The sequence below is a fragment of the Vanacampus margaritifer genome, chromosome 8 (genome assembly GCF_051991255.1).
Source record: "Vanacampus margaritifer isolate UIUO_Vmar chromosome 8, RoL_Vmar_1.0, whole genome shotgun sequence".
Lineage (NCBI taxonomy): Eukaryota > Metazoa > Chordata > Actinopteri > Syngnathiformes > Syngnathidae > Vanacampus > Vanacampus margaritifer.
In genome coordinates this window covers 7,793,956-7,814,376 of record NC_135439.1, presented here as the reverse complement: position 1 = coordinate 7,814,376, position 20,421 = coordinate 7,793,956, and the positions used below count along the sequence as shown (strand labels likewise).

Sequence of the window (20,421 nt, the reverse complement as noted above, 5' to 3'; positions counted from 1 at the left end):
GGTGTTTGTGTGCGGTGGACTGCAGGTGTGCGCTTGTGGGAGTGATGCTGGGAAGTGTTGGAAACTCCCCGCACATTCCCATAACTGATTGAGATAAAAGAGGAAAAAACGACAAAATCTCACAGTATTGCTTATCGGCCAGTCCGGGTTCTGAGTGACCATGTTTCTACACCGCTGGCCCCTTTTCATGCTGGCGTTGGGTGAGTCACTTATTTATTTTATTTTATTACACATTATATACAATATAAGTGTTTAAAAAGAGTCTTCATTGGTGTGATGTCATTTCAGAGGCACAATAGCTGTCCATTGTCAGCATACTAGTAGCAAATGAGCTATTGGATAAAGCTAATGGCTAATAGCTAATAGCTTTAATCTATTCATACAATAAACGTTCAGGATCAGCATTTTACACTAATTGACTGTATGGAAATGCTAAATTACTGGATTTTTTTTTCTTGTGTAATTTTTTAAAATACATTTGAAGTGGCGGAAAACAGGATGCAAAATGTAATTTTTAACCATTTAATGGAAGTTATTGTATCAAAAAAAATCGCACATAAGGGCAGCCACTTCCTAACCAACAAAAAGACATTTTAATTTTTGTCTTGAACCAATGTTCAAAATGTAACTTTAATTCTCAAATGCATAAATGCGAAGGTTTTGATCAAACAAACAAAAACTAAATTAGTAGTCATGCTTTTGACTATCCAAACCATCACCAAATTCAGTGTGGTCTCTCTTCCCAGAATGCATCTTTCCTTGCGCGTTAAGCCCCTCGCCGGATGAGAGGAGGCAGTGCGCCTTTCAGGTCAAAGAGCAGAACAAGAAGTACCTGGCGGCGGGCAACGTGAGCGACTCTATTCAGGTCTGCGAGCACACGCACTGCTGCGTGGGCTGCTTCATCGTCCTTGCCGGACAGCTGGAGGTTGACACTCTCGGTAAGCAGACCCGACCAGGCAGTTGACTGCATGAAAATGCACAACTCCTTGCGGCGCTGTTCTGTATCTTATTCATCCTCGTCTTGCGTTCAAGCTTGCCATATGGCTGAAGAGTCCTGCCCGGAGGCCACCTGCAAGATGCAGACTCTTCTCAACAAGCAAATAGTGACGTGTGTGTGCAACACCGACCTCTGTAACCGCAACGTCACCTGGAGTGAGGACTCGGAGGCACCGGAATTGGGTGCGATCCTTTGATCTTCATGACTTTTACTAGAAAAAGAAAAAAGAGCTAACGTCAGCGTGAACCAGCTTTGGCTATGTGTTATTGACACCTTTTTTTTTTTAGACGGAACTTGGCTCGTCATCATTGTTGCCACTGTGCTGATCCTGTGCCTGGCGATTGTGGCGGTGCAATGGCGATGTCTCTCGCGACACAAAAGTAAACTTTTCCTTTTATTTCATCCAGTCTTAAGAGTGATGACACTCGTTCTTGCTTGACCATTTGGCCAGATTGGAAGATTCTGAGGGCGTTGTGGACTGTAGGGGGCGCCAAAGAACTGGTGAAAATATATCACCTTTACTATTATCTCTTCATTTAAGAGTAAATCAAAATTAATATAAAAAAATAAAATAAGTGAAGAGTTAATTGATGTAACGTCAGAGAACTTTGTAAACATGACAGACAAAATGACCCAAAATGTTACAGAAATCAAGTTGTTGCTTTTTTTTTGGTTAGTCCAATTAGTCCTAACAAGATACTCGCATGATTTCTTTGACAGTAATGAAAGAGTTTTGACATTTAGTAAATAATCAATTTTATATTTTAAAATGTATTTATCTTATCTTAAATTAAAGGCAATGTTGAAAATTCTACTGTTTATGTAAGCGTATGTAAATTATCGAAGGGGGTGGGGGGGTGGGGGGGGGTTTGAGGGGTCAGTGACACCACATAAAATCTCACCTAGGGCCAGCCCTGGTTTTCACGAAGGGGTGCATAAAAACGACGGTGTGGTATTTCACCCCCCACACAGTGCTTTTGTTTGGCTTTGAGACTGTTTCTTTCTCTACAGGGCCGACCTTGGTGCTTATCTTCGCTCGAATGCTCCCTTCAAGCCACCTGAGCTAGTTCTATTTCCTCAAATAAGAATAGTAAGACGTACAGTAGATTCCGGGTCCCGATGAATCGCTGTGGACAAATATAACTACAGACATTATTAGTAGGGATCCACTTTAAGTTGCTTTCACTATTACTTAACTATCACAATCATATTTATTAATACAGTTTAAATCCTAAATAGTCATATTTCAACATTGCAATATTCCTCACACCAAATTCCCATCTGCGTCTATTTTAATAATTGCTTCTACGATCAACTCTGGTCAAGTAAGGGAAGTATTAAGCAAGAGTTAGGGTTTCAAAATTGATTTTTAGACAGGATTTGTGTTTCAAGTTGTAGTTTCTCACCTGGGTTTGTTAGGGTTTGCAAATCATGGCTTCAATCAAGGGTTAGGGTTTTCAACGAGGGTGTGCAGATTCAAATGAACTCATTCACTGCCATTCACGGCTATAGACGTCAAAAATGTATTTGAACTATTTCTATTAGTTTAACATTTTCCCACTTTTGTTAACAAGAGTATGAAAACCTAGATTTGTTTTTGTATTAGAACAGATATAAAATGTATGATTAATGGTGAGCTAACTAGTGAAGTCATGCGATTAGTTACGATTAAAAATGGTAATCGCCTGACGCCCCTAATTTTTAATCATCATTTTCTATAAAAAAATAAAAAGATTATTAAAAATTGGAAAAAATAATTACAATTATTTAATTAATTATTTTCTAAAAAAAAGAAAAGATTATTAAAAATTGGTGTCAGGTGATTACATTTTTTAATCGTAATTAATCGCATAACTTCACTAGTTAACTCACGATTAATCACAAATTTTATATCTGTTCTAAATGTACCCCAAAAAATTCTAGGTTTTCATACTCTTGTTAACAAAAGTGGGGGGAAAAAAAGCTTAACTAATAGAAATAGTTCAAATTAATTTTGGACTTTATAGCTGTCAATGGCAGTGAATAAGTTAATATGTCCTACCTTCCTTCCTTCCTTTTTTCTTTCTTCCCTCTCACTTTCTTCTATCCTTAATTCCATCATGGTAGCTTTTCATACAATGTTGTTTACTTGAAAAAGGCTGTCGATTTTCACCTAGCTTATCTTATGTCACGAGCTGAGCAACTCAGTGTGGGCGAGTTGTCGCGTGGCTTGCTTTAGTCGCTTCTTTCGCAGGTAAAACACATGCTCTATATGGTTTAGATCTGATGATTACCTTTTTTTTTTTTTTTACAGTTGTTCCCCCTTTCATTTCCAGTGTAAGACTTTAATGTTGACTTTGCTCATTTTAGAGTTGGCTCATGACGCTGTTCATACCACTCCAGCGAGTCCCTGCCAAACACCCCAGATTGACGTCACTAATGTTGAACTGCAGCAGGTAAACTATTTAGTAAGGTCAACTGTCCAAAATGGTGTCAAATCTTGCTTGGAAATACTTGCGCTCGCCGCTCCCTCTCTCTCTCTCTCTCTCTCTCTCTCTCTTAGATTGTGGGTCGTGGGCATTTTGCCACCGTGTGGCGAGGAACGTACCAAGGATCTGTGGTGGCCGTGAAAGTCTTCCCCGCCGCCGCGCAGCATGTGTTCACCTCCGAGAAGGAAATCTACGGGCTCCCGCTGATGAGGCACGCCGGGATCATCCGCTTCCTGGGTTCCGGGAGAAGGTCGGAAGATGACAGCTGGCTCCTGGTCTTGCAGTTTGCAGAATATGTGAGTGTCAAAATCCTAAAAGTAAAAAAATAAAAAAAACTCTTTGGGGTTTAAGTGTGTTTTCGGTTGTTATTTACAGTGTGCTCTTGTTTTTTGACAACGTTTTCAGGGCTCTTTGCACTCCTTTCTGGATCTGAACACCAGCAGCTGGCCGCTGTCACTCAAGATGTGCCTGTCGTTATCACAAGGACTCGCCTATCTCCACTCGTGTGAGCACACACAAGGTATTAATCCCGCAATCTCCACAGCATTTTCCATTTTTACTTCCTATTGATGTCCAATGATGGCCTTTTCCATTCAGCTTACATTTTTCCTGCCCCTTGTCTTTTTTTTCAGAAGGGGACAAACCGCCTGTGGCCCACAGAGACCTCAGCAGCTTCAACGTGCTCGTCCGGGCAGACGGCACCTGCACCTTGTGTGATTTCGGTAGCTCCATCATCCTGCGCTCCTGCTCGGACCGTCGACAAACAGGAAACGCAATGGTGACTACATCTATTAATCTGTTATGCTGGGATGTCACTCGGTCATTGTGTCACTTTCATCTACAGAGTTACAGTCAGGCAGCGTGCACCCTGCCCTACATCCCCCCCGAGATTCTGGAAGCCTACGTGGACCTCACCGGCAGCTGGTTTCTGCACGGGGACATCTACGCTTTGAGTTTGGTGCTGTGGGAGATCTACATGCGCTGCTCCGACTTGTTTGAAGGTGAAATCCGCCCTCTTACGTTGCCATTCACCCAAGGCCGCCTAACTTGATTGAATTCTCCATGGTGTTATTTTCTGCCTCTATGTCAAAAATTCCACCGTGTATGACATACAGTTGTGCCAATAAGTCTGTATATACATTTCATTGCCAAGAAAGACTTATTATAATAGTCGCTAACTGACCCCAGCGACGCTAATGAGGACAAGTACCTACAGGTGTACCTAATGCAATGTCCTGTGAGCGTCTCCCTCAATGTCTCCCTCTGCAGGCGGTGCCGTGCCACAACACCTCCTCCCTTATGAGCGTGAGCTGGGAGGCAGCATGACACGGGAGAGCCTCACCATCCATGTGACTCTCATGGAAAAAAGACCCTCCATCCCTGAGCATTGGCAGCAGCTGAGGCAGGTGTGTTTTTGCATTAGCATACATAAATTCAGGGTTTTGGGATCAAATGGATTAAAAACACTGAATGACTCTTGGGCCCATCTCAGGGACCGGCGCTGCGGGATCTACTGACGGAATGCTGGGATGTGGATCCGGACGCCCGCCTGTCTGCTCCGTGTGTCGTGAACAGATTAATCTCGCTTCAGTCCCATTCTTTAGTATAATGCTCAGTTTTGCATCCTGTCTATGTGAGTCTTAAAAAAAAAGAAGACATTATGCATTGTTCACAATTTGAAACAGTTTCAATGTGCCTTAAACATAACTTAATAAATATTATTAAGAAGTGTGTTTGTCCATTTCAAGCGCCACACACCGCTGCATTCATGATCATAACCTCAGTTTTGCTGCATCTGCACCATGCAGTGATAATAAAGGTTTTCTATTTTGTTTATGTTGACTCTTTCTATACAGCACCTTGTTACAGTGGTGGTTCTTTTTGTGGTCTATAAACAAAGTTGAGTTGCTAGCGAAGATGAAGCCGTGTGACTTTATGTACGCACGGATCTGCTACTGGCTTGAGAATGGCAGCTCTTCACCCAGCCTAGCTTTCAAGTCATGGACAGAGAAGGTGTTAAGTTCTCAGATGACAAACAGTGCAGTTATTTATGTCTTTTTTTTTTTTTTTTTTTTACTGGAAGCTACCATTTTCTGTGATTATTTTAGATTTTATGGTCTAGGAGTGTTTTAAAAAAAACGAAAAAACAATTATGAATTATAAGACCAGGTTCCTTTGCCACTGAAATAACTGATTTGATTATTAACTGAGGTGGACCCCCTTGTAGTTATCTAGCTTCTGTGTTTAGTTAACATGATTATTTAATATTAAAATTCAGAGATACCATTTTGCCACCAAGCTAGCAGGAAAACGGTGCTGTTAATTAGCTTGTTAGCTAGCTAGCTAGCTAGTCGCTGTAGTAAATACTATACTTAAGTAGCCTACTCAGTACTCAATTAGTGCCGTGTTTACTGTTTTTTTATTTGATTGTTTTATGTTCATGGCTTATATGTGTTTTAGTACAAATACCTGTATGACTTTAATAATGCTACATTAGTGTTAGCTATACGATTTAACCATGCATTCTGGCGGGAAGGAACTCCGTCGTAAAGTGAGGATTCCTTGTGTAGGTGTACCTAATCAAATGCGTATATACGTCATCTCTCTACATTCCTCCTCCATTCACAGCAGCTACCAATAGTTGCGTACTGTTTTCACACGCAATTAAGTAACACTTTGTGTATTCAATTTGTATTTAGTTGTTCCATTGCGTGTAACGTGACGCAAAGTGCGTGTGAGTTTAAAGCTGGCGGTGGGCGGGGCTTCCTGTTCTTGCGCATGTTTGTTTTTCTCCAGTTTTGCTCGTCAATGCGGAAGACAAACAGTTGGAAAAGGCCCACCGAAGAAACAACCAAAGGTGAGGTTTGGATCACGTCATAGTTGAATACTTACCTACTACGAATGCTATAATACTTTTTCTTAATTCAAAAAAGTCGAAGTTCATTTGTCAGTGTCGAGATTTTTTAAAAGCGCCGTAGTTGGTGTTGACGCTGCGGTAGCTGACTAATAAAGTGACGTGCACAAAACTATTCCACGTTATTGTTTTGTTGAAACAAACAGACTAGTTCATTAATCAAAAAGGGGGACACATTCATTGTATGATTATTATTAACAAACAGAGTGAGTTCAATGATCAAAAAGAGGGACACATTCATTGTATGATTATTATTACGGACACAAGTTTTTGGCACGTCGGCCTCACAGTTCTGAGGTTCTGGGTTCGAATTTCTGCTCCCTCCTGTGTGAAGTTTGCATATTCTATTCCATTGGTCTTGTTGCTGCTCGTCTGTGTGCCTTGTGATTGACTGGGAACCACTTCAGGGTGCATCCCGCTTCTCTCGCCAAAAATCATGTTATTTTTCTCCATGTATTTCTAGAAATTTCAATAACATATCCAGGATTTTCAGAAACATCCGAAGTGCAATAATGTGGCCAAATCAAGGTATACATAGACACAACATGTTAAAAAACAGGGTTTCAAAAATAGTGGCACAGTGAATTTTTAAATACATCTGTATTTACATCAGGTCCATCCAACCCAGCCTTCCCACCTGGCTACAACCCTGCATACCCCACAGTCCCTCCCGCAGGAGCCTTCCCTCAGCCTCCGCGTCAACAGTACCCGCCTGTCCAGTATCCAGCGAGTCTCAACCCGGCCACGATACCCAACGCACCCTCTGGTGCGGTGCCATATGCGGGCATTCCGGGACCACACCCCTACCCCGTGGCACCTGGCGGGTATCCTGTTGCAGGCGTCCAAGCCGGTGTGTACCCGCGCTCCCCCAAAGGCCACCACAATAAAAAAAAGGGTCACCACCACAACAAAGGCCATCACTACCCCGGGGGTGTCAACCCCCTCAATCCCTTTAGTGGGGCGGTAGGCGGGGGACTGGCTGGCATGGCCTTGGGAGTGGTGGGACATAAATCCCACAAGAAGTTGAAGAAGGGGAAGAAGCTGAAGAAAGTGCACGGGCACGGGCACCACAAACATGGCGGCAAGGTGAGATTGACACCACTGTCACTTGTACTTATACTTGAAGTATATATCGATGATATTTATTTCTCCATTAACAATGCATTAACATGTTTATTATTCTATAAATCCCACAGTCCTCCAGTAGCAGCAGCAGTAGTAGTAGTAGCAGCAGCAGCGACTGAGTTCATCATCATCCATTATACTGAATGTGGACAACTGCGAAAAGGCATTATAAAAAAAATAAAAAATAAATCAACAGGATTTCTGTGTATATACTGTACCTCCATCCAAATATAAAGGGGGCTAATTTCTAAATGATATTAATGACTAGCAAGATTTGAGGAATGATGCGGGCCACTATTATATGGGGTGTATTTTGTATCTTTCGAGAAGTCTATCTCTGATTGTCATATCACTGTTTTGAAATTAATTTTTGTAAAAATCTTTAATATGGTGATTTACTGTAATAAATGTATTTAAAAAAGATACATGTGTCTCATCTCTGCTGTTAAAGGCTCCATATGCATATCTGGAAATTACATCATGTTGATTCTCTACTTTGCTTTTCTTTCAAACGTATGTCGAATGTTTTAACATAATTTGTATATAGCTTTTATTGTAATAATTTGTTGTTGAGAGTAATTAAGCTGGCTTGCTTCTGAGGGTTTAATGTTTTTATGTATCTATTTTTTATGGGGTGAGATGATTAATTTCCTACAATCATTAAAAAATATGTATTCTTTGCAACTATCAAATGAAAGTCTTATGTTTTATATCATGTCGTTTTTTTCAAATTGTCGGACCTGGTTGTTTGGTGTCATATTGATATACGTAATCAAGAATCTTTATAATTTACGAAGTATTTCGATATGATTTGATTCGTTATACATATTCCTGGATATCTGATTTTTATGTGTACCCTAAATGCCTCAAAGCGCCTCCTAAACGTATTTTTTTAATTTTATTTGGCCGTTGTTAGAAGTCCATAACATAATGTAAGTTAGAAGAATCAATAGAGAAATTGTTGTTGAGGAGCATTGGCTTAATTTTTACGAATGTACATGAACGTCTCAAAACAACACCACACCACGGCACACACAATTATGTATTTATTTTTATATCGTTAGTGTGTTTTACATTTTCCAAACGTGTATTTAATGTTTTAATATTATACTTTTATTTTATTTTATTGGGCGAGTCACACAGGATGTGGGCTCGGCTTGGGTGAAAGGGGAAAGTTCGGAGGTCGCCATGTTGTTGTCTTTGTGTAAAGGAGTGGAGCTCGATCTCACATCACTCTTCCCTCTTCCCCCGAGTCCTCTCTAAACTCTTCCCCCCCTGGGTTTCTACCCTCCCGAACCTCTCCCCTTCTACCCTCACAACCCCAACCCATCCCCCGGCCACCTTCCAGCGCGCGAACCAGGTAAGTTCGGCCTCTGAGTTTGGATGTTTTTGTTGCCCGTGTTGTTGTGATCCGAAGAAGAGGAAAGAAATCGCACTTAGCTTACTTTAGCTTAGCTTGGCATCGTGCTAGTAGGCCGTGGTGGCCACGGCAAATGCGCCGTCTAAAATTAGCTTTGTTAGCTTAGCGTGTCACCGGAAACTGCAAGCTTAACGCTTATTTGAAGCCCAAATAATCCTTTATTATACTTAAATGGTTATGAATAGCGGCTCTTTTGACGTATACACTAACTACTATGAACCAAAATGTCACTATATTGAATAAAATATAAGATGGTAGTTAGCATTGCTAACTAGCGTGCGCATGCCCCATTCATTTCCCCCTCCCAACCCCCCTTATCGTCAAGCCTCCAAAATGCAAATTTATACAAATGCGAGTACTTAATTCCGAAATTAACGCCATAAACCCATTTAGGGGATGTTTAAGTTGTGTAACAAATACGCACGACTGCTTAAGTTTATATAAAAGTGTTTTTTATAATGGTTTGTTGAGGGAGCCGACGCCGACTTGGCACGCTGCTAATGATGACGAAACGTTTAGCCGGCAAGTGGTGGTGGTGGTGGTCATGTAATCGCCTTTTCCCTTCTTTACTCACCAAACTTCAAAATAGATTTACGCAAATTCGATTGTGTTGTCTACGTTGTCACTTCAAAGTAGAACAAAAGTCATTTGAAACCGTGATTGTGAGTCTTTTGCGGCTGCTTTTCACGTTAACGTATGCCCGAACTTTGGAATGCCGTTGAGCTTTCATCGATATTCTTACAAGTCCATCTTAAGGTGTATGTACTAGCGCGCTCTTTGTCCTCACTAGTAAGACAATTCTGGATGAAAGAAAGGTCCACTACCTTACATTTCTTCATGATAGTTGGCGTCAAAATTGGACAACTACTTTACTACTCGAGAAGCAAAAGTGGATGTAGATCAGAGCAATGAATTTAATGAATTATTTTTGAACATGTGTGAAAATGGCTTAAGAACAGCTAAATAGATTTAAAAAAATCTAACATAGTAAAAAATAAAATTTTATTGTACCAATTCGAAAAGGAGTAGAAAAAATATATTTTGAGTATGACAGCTTTCTGCAAGTGAGGCCAAGGGGCCTACTAGTACATGGACAAGTAGATCAACTGTCTTGTTTGTTTTCTTTTTGTTTTTTTCCCCAATGACCAGTGCCGCTCGACTGATTTGACTCTTTACCTTTAGTTAAGCACTTACAGTGCTTTATGTTGAGCAGCTATCTGTTAGCACTTTCATGTGTAACATATTGTGCCCCTCCAATCATCCAGATCATCTCTGTGACCAAAGACCCCAGTCCCCCCAGCCCCCAAGTTCGGCACGGAAGGCCCACACACGGCAGCTGCAGCTATGGACTCCGGTGTGATTGAAGGAGGGCTCAATGTCACCCTTACCATTAGGCTGCTCATGCACGGCAAGGTGAGGTCTCGGCACGCTATGCCGTTTTTCACCTCAATGACACCTCCCCCCCCCCTGCAGGGACTGATCTGATGAGTCATGGTATTGACTTGGTACAGTTGACAGGTGTAGCAGTGCTGTTAGAATGGATGCTAAATGAATGGGTGCTTGCTTTATGAATCTTCTTCACTTGAATTAATCATTCATCTTGAGGGGTATAGTTATTGCGCTAATTTAGAATTCTGAACCATTTTAAGAGCTATTCACATTTTTTTTACAAATTTATTTCTTCCACAACATATAATGAAACCTTATGTGGTTTTGTCATTTCAGGAAGTTGGCAGCATCATTGGAAAAGTAAGGCTTCACAGCGCAAAATTCAATTGAAATGTGTTTTTTACCCCTAAATCTTACTTTCATGTCCTGCTTTTTAGAAAGGCGAATCTGTGAAGAAGATGAGAGAAGAGGTGACTTCCCGTCCTTTCCTCCAAATAATCATAATGTTGACGCATTTAATTGCCAACCGGTTGTTTTTCACGTCCTCGCTTGTGACTTTTCCACACAGAGCGGGGCGCGCATCAACATCTCCGAGGGCAACTGTCCCGAGAGGATCATCACGCTGGCGGGGCCGACCACCGCCATCTTCAAAGCCTTCTCCATGATCATTGATAAACTGGAAGAGGTGGGGATCCAGCTCAAAGAATCGTGCATAAATCAGTGTTTCACAACCTATCACTGAGTCAAGGGAATTAAAAAAAAATAATAAAATTCTTTAGCCCAAATATTTCTTTAAAAAATGCTGTTAAACACTCAAGATGCATTTTCCAGGACGAAGACAGGGCAATTTTATTGGATAAAAAATAAGAGCAAAAAAATAAAATCTGAATCTGTGGGTGATGACACAATTGGTTGGTAATCAGCGCCTTAAATGGACCGATCTGTGCCCCCAGGACATCAGCAGCTCGATGACAAACAGCACAGCCACTGGCAGGCCCCCAGTGACCCTCCGCATCGTGGTGCCCGCCAGCCAATGCGGGTCCCTCATTGGCAAAGGTGGCTGCAAGATTAAAGAAATCCGAGAGGTACGCGTCCTCTTTTAGAAGTCAGACAAAAGCAGATCTCTTCTTCCTCCGCGCACTCACTTTCCCTTTTGATTTGCTGTGCTGCCAGTCAACCAGTGCTCAGGTCCAAGTGGCAGGCGACATGCTGCCCAACTCCACGGAGCGCGCCATCAGCATAGCTGGCACACCCCAGTCTATCATCGAGTGCGTCAAGCAGATCTGTGTGGTCATGCTCGAGGTAAGGAGGACCCTCCACAGGGGAAGATTTTCATTTTGTTTGTGTTAAAAAAAACAAAACTTGTCAATGGTTGGAGCAATATTTATATTTACTATATCACTTAATTTAGTGCTTCAGGCCCGATGACGAATTGACATGCAGCAGGCCACCAATTTGAGGAAGCGCTGTTAATAGCAGCATGAATTGTCATTGTAACGTGATTTATTTGTCAGCAGAGGTTGTGCTCTTACATCTTGTCTTGCGTGTCCCCTGCGCAGTCTCCCCCGAAAGGCGTCACAATTCCCTACCGACCCAAACCTTCAGGATCCCCCGTCATCTTCGCAGGCGGACAGGTACGCCGCGCCATGTTGATTTACAAGTCGCGTGTCGATGTGTATAATTCGTAGATGTAAGCTACTCCTTCCTCTGGCTTCCTCCGTTTCTTTCTTTTATGTCCTTAAAGATGTTTCCTTTGCAAGAAATGTGGAGACTTTGGACAAGACTTGTTGCTGGTCTTTTTTTTTAGCTTTAGCCGGCGTCCGATGCAAGGCCTGTGAAAGTTGTGTGTTCTCATTTGTTTCAGGCATATGCCGTACAAGGACAGCACGCCATTCCACAGCCAGATGTAAGTCAAGTTTCCGTTTATGTGACCCCTCCCCTCCATACCACCCACCCCCTCTTCATGTCACCTTCCCCCAAACATGACGCCGACCGCCCCCTTTTGCACTTCTTGGGCAGAAACGGGACTTTTGGTTTTTCGAAATCGACGGTGTTCATGTTGATTCAGTTCCTCTAATGCCGTGATTGACAGCTCGTCAAGCAGGAGTTGTGCCTGCCAAAAATTGACAATCCACATGCACATCTTGATTCTCAGATGGCCATTTGAAGCCATTGGGCTCAAGGTCAAGAGTACAGATAATCTATCTTTAGCATTGTTTTAGCATTAGCATAGTGACTTCACATAAGGCGGAGCTTTCTCGTCCATTTTCTATCAATTTTGAGGCAATTCAACTGTTCATGGCTGAGTGGCACAATCATAAAAACTTAACCAACTCTAAAGGCAATTTTCTTTAAGTTGCATTTTAAGAGACGTTGACAACTTTAGTGTTCCTGTGCTATATTGTGGATGACTCTTCGCGCCCAACTAAATCTTTTTAAGCGAGTTTTTACTTTGTACTTATTTTAATGTCCCTGCATGTGGGGAAAAGAGAGAGCCACTGTCTTTTAGGACTTTTAGGTCCTCTTGAACAACAGGAGCTGCTGTCAGCCACAGCTTTCGCTCATGCTGACTCTCCCATGTTATGCCACCCTACCAGGCCACGCCTCTTAAAGGCACACAGACATTATAAATTTATTTAGCATTGCCTCACTCCCCCAAATTCTAAGTATATTTACATAGATAGATTTGACAGTCTTAAAATGGTCAAGTGTAAGTTCAGCTTTTGTTTGTCAGGGTTTGTCCAGACTCTCCACGGGGTCCATCAGTGACCATCTGCTGCTCCGCTGCTTGTTCTGTCCGTTGCTCCTTTTAAATGATCCCAATTTTCCCATGACTTGATTTTCTTTTGCCTACCTGGCTCAAGCATCCTTCCATTTTTAATCATCTTTAGAAGCTCCTCTTTAAATATTGCTGTCACAATGAGGTCATCTTGTTTGCTGGACAGTATCCAGGGTTTTTCCTGGCTCAAAATGAGGCATCCTGACACTGATGGGTGACTACCGATACCAGGTATCGGTGCCAAAACCAGTCTCTCTTTTTTAAAGTATCGGTACTTGCTTACTTTCCATTATCGGCCATTTAAAAAAAAAAAAAAAACTACAATCATTACAAATTCATCCACTGGTGCATATTAAGTTGTAAATATAGTTTAGCATTGTTGTAAAACACTATTATGTTAATTGTATATACTGTGTTTTTATGACTTTGGCGATGGCTGGAGCACGCCACCTCTGCCTCACAACCAGGAAATGGGCGTGTGCAACGGTTGCTCCATAATCGCTTTCTTCTTCGGTACATTAAAGTAAAAAAAAAAAAAAGAAAGCTGTTTCTTCTTCGATTGTTGCTTCAGGTCTTTCCGGTGCACTGCTGTTGAACTAGCGCCTCCATAATGGCGCAACACTGCAACTGCAGTTTAAAACAATTCTGTAAACTGAATTGTCACTCGAATGCTGCCGAGAGAATCCATTTGACGTCCTTCCTTTCAGATGTGTTCCTCGTATGTTTTGAACTGACATTGATTTAATGTCATTTTTGTTTCCTCCCCCTTTTCAATCCTTGTTTTCCCTCCAAAACCTCCTCCTCCTCCTCTCTCCCCCCTCTCACAGTCTTCCTCTGCTGCTATCTCTCCACAGCTCACCAAGCTTCACCAGCTGGCTATGCAGCAGAGCCCCTTCCCCATTGCACACAGCAACCAAGGCTTCACCGGTACGTGCCGTAAAATGGCCACCCAGATCCCGCGTGTGGCAACTTTTCGTGTTGTTCAAATATGGCTTGTCTTTTTTTTTTTTTTTTTTTTTTTAAGGAATCGATGCTTCCGCTCAGACCAGTTCTAATGAGATGAAAATTCCAAACGAGGTCAGCTTTCTTCCATAAATCTTAGAAGGTACGTTTGAAGTACTTCCCGCTTAAGCTCCGCCTCCTCCTCAGCTCATCGGCTGCATCATCGGCCGCCAGGGCGCGAAGATCAACGAGATCAGACAAATGTCGGGCGCCCAGATCAAGATCGCGAACCCGGTGGACGGCTCCACCGACCGACAGGTGACCATCACGGGATCGCCCGCCAGCATCAGCTTGGCGGAGTACCTCATCAACGCCAGGTCAGCACACACGCCCACTTGTCAGTCAATCGAGTCAAGGGTTAGACGCGTTTCCACCAAGCAGTAAAATTCAGTTCGGAACAGTCGCCTTGGGGGGGGGGGGCTAAAATTTTCAGGCACACCCGTGGGGATAATTAACTATTCCAGTTTTAGGGGCTGGAACAAAAATCTGCGAGGAATATAATTTTTGGAGTGTAATTTGGACTAGCCAGAAAATGCATTATGAAGAAGAAAAAACATAAGTCATAACATAGTATAAAGCACAACCGCATGATAGGCAGGTACCGTCTCGAAGTTAGCTAATTTGAATATAGCCTACCATGGCTAGTTAAAATGAACAAATCATAAAGAAAAAAAAAGCTGTAATGCACATGCAATACAATCCATTCGTGTGCAGACTGTCTAACCTGACTGAAAATAACAACATGCACTTGATGTGCAATCTTTTTATTAGTATTGTTTAATAATGTTTTTTTTTGTCTGATTGCTTGATTAATTGAAAGGATAAATTGTAGAATAATAAAATAAAATAAAATAAAAAGGAGTATAGCTGCTGCCCTGCTCTGGTATTCTAACACCATCTACTCTTGTCAGCAGTTGGGACACAATGTGGCAAATTGAACTCTACCGCTTGGTGGAAACTTGCAATGCCGTTAATAACTCGTGTGCAGTTAGCTTTTGTTCCCTGTCCAATGAAAACATGCATATAAAATTTGAGTGGACCCCCCCCCCCAATATAAATATTGTGTAGTATTGTTATAATATTGCAATATTAATATAATACAAATTATTCTAATACATAAAATAAGTTAATAATAGTAAAATCAAAGATTTTTTAAAATATATTTTTTTATATAAAATATTGATTAAAAAATATAAGAACAACAATATAATATTTGTTTAGTAGAAAATGCACCAAATTTGGATTTACATGCGTTTTGTTGGACGACAATCTTACCAGCATGTACCAGAGCTTGCTCAGCTTTCTATTTGGTCAACGTGACACGCTGACATTTTGCGGCCCCCTTCGAGAGAGAGAGAAAAAAAAAAAAAAAAGAAGCCTCCCCCTTCCTCCGCCATTTGCCCACTGACCAGCCTGCCCTGTGACCCATCCCGACTGTGTTGTCCCTCTTTCTCTCTCCTTGTCTCTTTTTCTACAGTGTAGAGTCCTCTAAACCTCCTCCTCCTCCCTCCTCCTCCTCCTCTTCCTCCTCCTTGAACCCCGAACCGAGCAGCCCGTGCCCTTCCTCCACCTCTACTACTACTACCACTGCTACTACTACTAGCACCTCCTCTGCTTCCTCCTCCTGTGTGGTGCCCCCCTCAGCCTCCATCCCTCTGTCCTTGTTACCTCCTGGGCCTCCTCCTCCTCCTTCTTCTTCTTCCTCCTCCACCTCCTCCTCCGACCCCTCTCCTGCCTGTGTGTCCAGTCTCCTCACACTCAAGCCCCTGCCTCTACTGGCCCTCCATGTTGTCAGCGGGGCCGCCAACCCCGAGCCCAAAATGGCCCCCGAGCTGGGCTCCAAGTCCAAGCGCCGACGCCTCTCCCCTTACTAACACGTCCACTATCGACGCCTGCTTTGGCCACGTGCACTAAACACACACGCGCGCGCGCGCACGGCGTTGCAAGCTTTCTGGTAAGTTCGCAGTAAATTTCCATGGGATGCGTTGGAGATTTTTGGAATGAAGCGGAAATTGAGAGTGATTTAATGGAAACGTTTTGGTTATTCTGACTGACTGGTTGTATTCAAGTAAGCTTATAATAGCTAGAATTGATACACTTTTTTTTTTTTTTTTTTTTGGGCATATATCAGACAGACCTCTGATATCAATACTGTATTACAGTATCTTTGTTCTCGCACCATCACAGTGGCAGAGTTTGTCCACTTGCACGCCAGGGAGGACACAAAAATACACTGGTTAGCTTAGCTTAGCTTAGCTTAGCGTATCCGAAAGGATAAGTGCTTGAGTAAATGGATGGATGAATGTTTGGAAGATCATCCTGGGTTCTGCTGTTGCAAATTTTTACAGCAAGACATTTGAAGTAACGTTTGGCAAATACAAGACGAGACACGAAGATGGAAGCGCCAGAACGTTCTCACCGTGCACAATATTGTGCCGTTCGCCCCATCGATGCCTCAAAATGGTCTGCGGAAGGTACACTATGAATTTCAACGCTTTTGATTGGGCAATAATTTGTTAAATTAACACCCACCAGTGTAAGACTGCCCAATATTAATGATTTGAGAAAAAATATGAAATTTACCAAATTGTGCCATAGAAGGTTTCGCCCCAACGCCAGCAATTTGCATATGATCGTGATTGATTTGAGGTCATGTTGACTGCCTGTGTGCAAGAGTCATGTGACACCACATGAGGTTAAGTCTTACAGATGACCCCCAAGAAAAAAACATTGCGCAAGATGAAAATAAAAGGAGTCGAAAGTAGCGCAATAAAACAATGCCATTTCTTAAAAGGTATTCTTGACTCATTGAGACATTTTCAGCAGTAAAAAGTTAACATCTCGTCCAGAATTAATTTGTCATTATTTTTATTTTTTTATGTCCAATTAATACCTTTTTAACTCTTTGACTGCCAGACGTTTTCAGAAAAGGGATGCCGTGGGTGCCAGCCGATTTTAAGCATTTTGACTGATCTTTCAAGGTCCATAGAAAATGATGTGTTTGGACTATGGAAACACACATACTACCAAATGAAAGATTGGACTCTCATCTTTCATCAGAAAAAAAAAGTTTGTTTCTACCTTATTCCGTTTTTCAGTAATCAACAATAGAAAATGGTTAGTTTCACCTCTGTTTTGAAACTAACGTCTTTGGCACTCCTCCATAGGATTTTACTAAACGTTATTTAACGTTTTTGGCAGTCAAAGAGTTAAAAACAAATGTTGCAACTTGCTGTCGCGTGAAGATGACATCACCTGTGCTGAGGAAAACAAGTAAACGACCAATCATGGCTCAGTTTGCTGACCAGACGCACAAAACAGGCGAGTCGTGATTGGCCCGTTTCCTCAGCACAGGTGATGTCATCTTCACGCGACAGCAAGTGGCAACATTTGTTTTTAAAGGAAATGATCATCTTCTTACTGTTGAAAATGGCTCAAAGAGTCAAGTATCCCTTTAAGAAAAATACTTAAGTAAAACCAGTGTGTCACATTAAAATGAATCAAACATGTCACTACCCACCATTTTAACAAATTCCTGGTTTTCCATCCATTCCCATGGAAAGTTTGCCATTTTGAAAATGACCAGAATTTTGCAACCCCACACGCACAAAACACACACGTTTGTTGCCATATTTACTCTATTGCCTGTCAAGTGTGATTCATCTTTACTAATCCAAGTGACTTTTGCATGCAGAGCGGATTGCGTCCGCGGAAAGCCTTTTTCCCTCTATGTGTGTGTGTGTGTGTGTGTGTGTGTGTGTGTAAGCTGTGCTCAGGTAGCGGCTCTTTCTCCTAAAATGATGTCACGCTTGCGCTAGTGTGATTTGTTTAGGCGTCGCCACAATTGCAGCGAGTGCTTTTTTGTTATGTACATAAAGGAGCTTTAGTCCGCGCTCAGGTATACACGCCATGAATTCAAGTTGAGCTTCGACTTGTGGTTTTTTTTTTGTTGTTGTTTTTTTTTTGGGGGGGGGGGGGGTATCTATGAACCTGATTTCAATCACTTAAATGAAGGCTGTATTATTTACTCTTTAGTTCACTGGCCACCATTGCTAAGTTTCTCTATTGCACCCAAGAGATCGTGTAGGTAGACGTGTGTGTGTGTATAAATGATTGATTGACAGCATGTTTGAGTTTTTTTTTTTTTTTTTGTGACGTGTGGTGGATTACAATTCAGTTTGACTTCAAACTGCTGTCGTTTCAAAACAACACATTTTCCGTCAGGAAAGTGATGCCAAGGTGTAACGTGTCAACTGCTCTCCCTTTTGAAAACAACTTTTCTTCATCGTGAATTCAAATGTTTCCTGCTCAAAACTGTCACCATCATAAATATACATTTAATTTTTATTTTTTATTTAAACTATCAGTCAAGATTTGAGCCAACAAAAAAAAACACAGTGGGCTAACTCCATTTTGTCATTTTGCAAAGAAAGTTTTATGGCTGCAATAAAATGTGGGAGCATTTTTTTTTTTTTATATGGCAGTGATTACTGCTTCTGGTTTAACAAAAAAATATTTCCCACCAAGATTCTCGGTTCATCCCGTTTTTTTTTTTTTTTTTTACAACAAATAATCGCCTCACATTATACATTAATAATCACATCCAAACACGTACATTATAAAATACTTCCTGTGTTTTTCTTTAGGTAAGCGAATTTACACTCTTTGTAAGAATGGTTGCTCTTAGCATATGAATAGTCGGCCACGCCTGCACAAAAAAAAAAAAAGACTAAAATGTTGCTAGCCCACTGTAGTTTTCAGTAGCTCAAATATACGCAAAATACACAAAAAAAGTAAACGTACTTTTTTTCCTGTAGGAAAAAATCTTCCAGGACTTAGCATGATTGTTTTGGGTAACATTTTCTCCAACATTGTTGTACATAAAATGTAAAGAAAGTCAGCCGCTGTCTATTGAAACCATAATAAAGTAAAACATTTGAAGATGCCTGGCGAATAATTAACAAAACGGTGGTGTTTTAAGTGTATTTACCAGCACTGTACGGGTGTTTACGCAGTGGCCACTAGGGGGCAGTATAATGTACACAGAATCATAGTTCACACTGACTGCCCTTCCCATTTTTTTTTCTACCCCTCTACTATTATTATGTCTCTATTATTATTATGTCAAGCTACCCCCCCCCCCCCCCCCCCCAAAAAAAAAAATAAAACCTCACATAATGATTCGTTGGTACATAAAAATGCTGGCGGGCTGAAAATGGTGTTGCTGTCCAACCATGCATTGTGCGTGTGTGTGTGTTTTGTGTATTTGTCCCGCTGCAGACTTTCCTCGGAGGCCACCGGACTGGCAGCCAACTGATGAGCCTCCCAGTCTGCACTACATCTCACCACCTTCAACATCAACAAAAAAAAAAAAAAGAAGCTATATTACACCTATATAACACCTCTTCCTTCCTTTATTGTTAGCATCACTTCATCCACAGCCTCCGTGATTATTTATTTTTTTGTTTTAGTCCACCCCTGAGCTAGGATTTTAATGCCCCGTTTTTTTGGAAATGGGGTTTTAAATCAGTTGAGTTTTTTTTTTTTTTTTATCCATATTTTTTTCTTGATCCCTTTTTGTCACCTTCCATGTTTCAGAGAAAGATTTAGATTTAGTTGTGTACAGCGTAGGGAAGAAAAGACACAAATAAAGGATCAAAAAGAAGAATAGTCATTCTTTTATTCCCCTAAAAAAATGTATTTTGTTACACATCAGAGAGTAGCTATATACACACACATACGCACACACTCGGCCACTGATATGCCGTCGGCACGCTCCCTTTTGTTGTCATTCCCCTCCTTGGGATCATGTTTTTTTTTTTTTTGTGTGTGTGTGTTGGGCTGGGAGGTTTTTTTGTCAGGGTTTTTTGAGGGGGAAAGCTTTTTGTTGTAAAGACTGCTATATTCTTAAAAAAAAAAAAGTTGGAATGTTTGTTTTAAATGGAAGAAGTATTTTTTTTTAACTACCAAAGGATGACTGAACGGGAGGGAGGGAGGGGAGGGACACTTGCAACACGTATATGAGGCTATTAAGAAGAAAACAAAAATGAAGGCAAAGAAGGGGTTGTGAGCTAACACTAGTTTCCTGCTCTTTGCTTTGCTCAGTTATTGATTTTTATGATTATTTGCAGGAAAAAAAAAGACATTTGTGCACATTTTTCTTTTTCTGAGACTAGATCTTGGGTGCCACAAATTTGTTTAAGAAAATGAAATAAAAAATGTGAAATGTTCTGAACACACACTCCATTGGCTTGTTGTCTGTCTTTTGTATTGAACACCAAATGTTAAATACATTTAGATACTCGTTGGACTCTAATGCAGTAAGTA

At 41.4% G+C, this 20,421-nt stretch overlaps 3 protein-coding genes across 7 annotated transcripts; all 3 read left to right on the top strand.

Moving 5' to 3' along the window:
• The first annotated feature begins 40 nt into the window (after positions 1-40).
• On the top strand, positions 41-5,299 carry LOC144057129 (anti-Muellerian hormone type-2 receptor-like). 3 transcript variants are annotated; one of them, XM_077574417.1, is made up of 11 exons: positions 41-200; positions 747-938; positions 1,033-1,179; positions 1,285-1,377; positions 3,347-3,432; positions 3,540-3,761; positions 3,871-3,985; positions 4,098-4,243; positions 4,310-4,466; positions 4,735-4,867; positions 4,958-5,299. In XM_077574417.1, the coding sequence occupies exons 1-11, from the start codon at positions 161-163 to the stop codon at positions 4,980-4,982; spliced, it is 1,356 nt and encodes a 451-aa protein (XP_077430543.1). In that variant the 5' UTR covers positions 41-160; the 3' UTR covers positions 4,983-5,299. The 3 variants fall into 3 exon arrangements, with proteins under 3 accessions (XP_077430543.1, XP_077430541.1, XP_077430540.1); XM_077574415.1 differs by having other exon boundaries at positions 4,735-4,871; XM_077574414.1 differs by having other exon boundaries at positions 4,098-4,466; positions 4,735-4,871.
• Positions 5,300-6,166: 867 nt separating this feature from the next.
• Positions 6,167-8,188, top strand: prr13 (proline rich 13). The gene is made up of 4 exons (XM_077572223.1): positions 6,167-6,322; positions 6,843-6,907; positions 6,993-7,465; positions 7,576-8,188. The coding sequence occupies exons 2-4, from the start codon at positions 6,892-6,894 to the stop codon at positions 7,621-7,623; spliced, it is 537 nt and encodes a 178-aa protein (XP_077428349.1). The 5' UTR covers positions 6,167-6,322; positions 6,843-6,891; the 3' UTR covers positions 7,624-8,188.
• Positions 8,189-8,681: 493 nt separating this feature from the next.
• On the top strand, positions 8,682-20,335 carry LOC144057120 (poly(rC)-binding protein 2). Of its 3 annotated transcripts, none has more exons than XM_077574396.1 (13): positions 8,682-8,864; positions 10,190-10,337; positions 10,650-10,673; positions 10,751-10,783; positions 10,882-10,998; positions 11,267-11,398; positions 11,487-11,615; positions 11,873-11,947; positions 12,178-12,219; positions 13,920-14,019; positions 14,117-14,169; positions 14,242-14,411; positions 15,572-19,242. In XM_077574396.1, the coding sequence occupies exons 2-13, from the start codon at positions 10,269-10,271 to the stop codon at positions 15,966-15,968; spliced, it is 1,341 nt and encodes a 446-aa protein (XP_077430522.1). In that variant the 5' UTR covers positions 8,682-8,864; positions 10,190-10,268; the 3' UTR covers positions 15,969-19,242. The 3 variants fall into 3 exon arrangements, with proteins under 3 accessions (XP_077430522.1, XP_077430521.1, XP_077430520.1); XM_077574395.1 differs by lacking the exon at positions 15,572-19,242 and adding an exon at positions 19,375-20,335 and having other exon boundaries at positions 8,690-8,864; positions 13,947-14,019; XM_077574394.1 differs by lacking the exon at positions 15,572-19,242 and adding an exon at positions 19,375-20,335 and having other exon boundaries at positions 8,691-8,864.
• Positions 20,336-20,421: the final 86 nt, after the last annotated feature.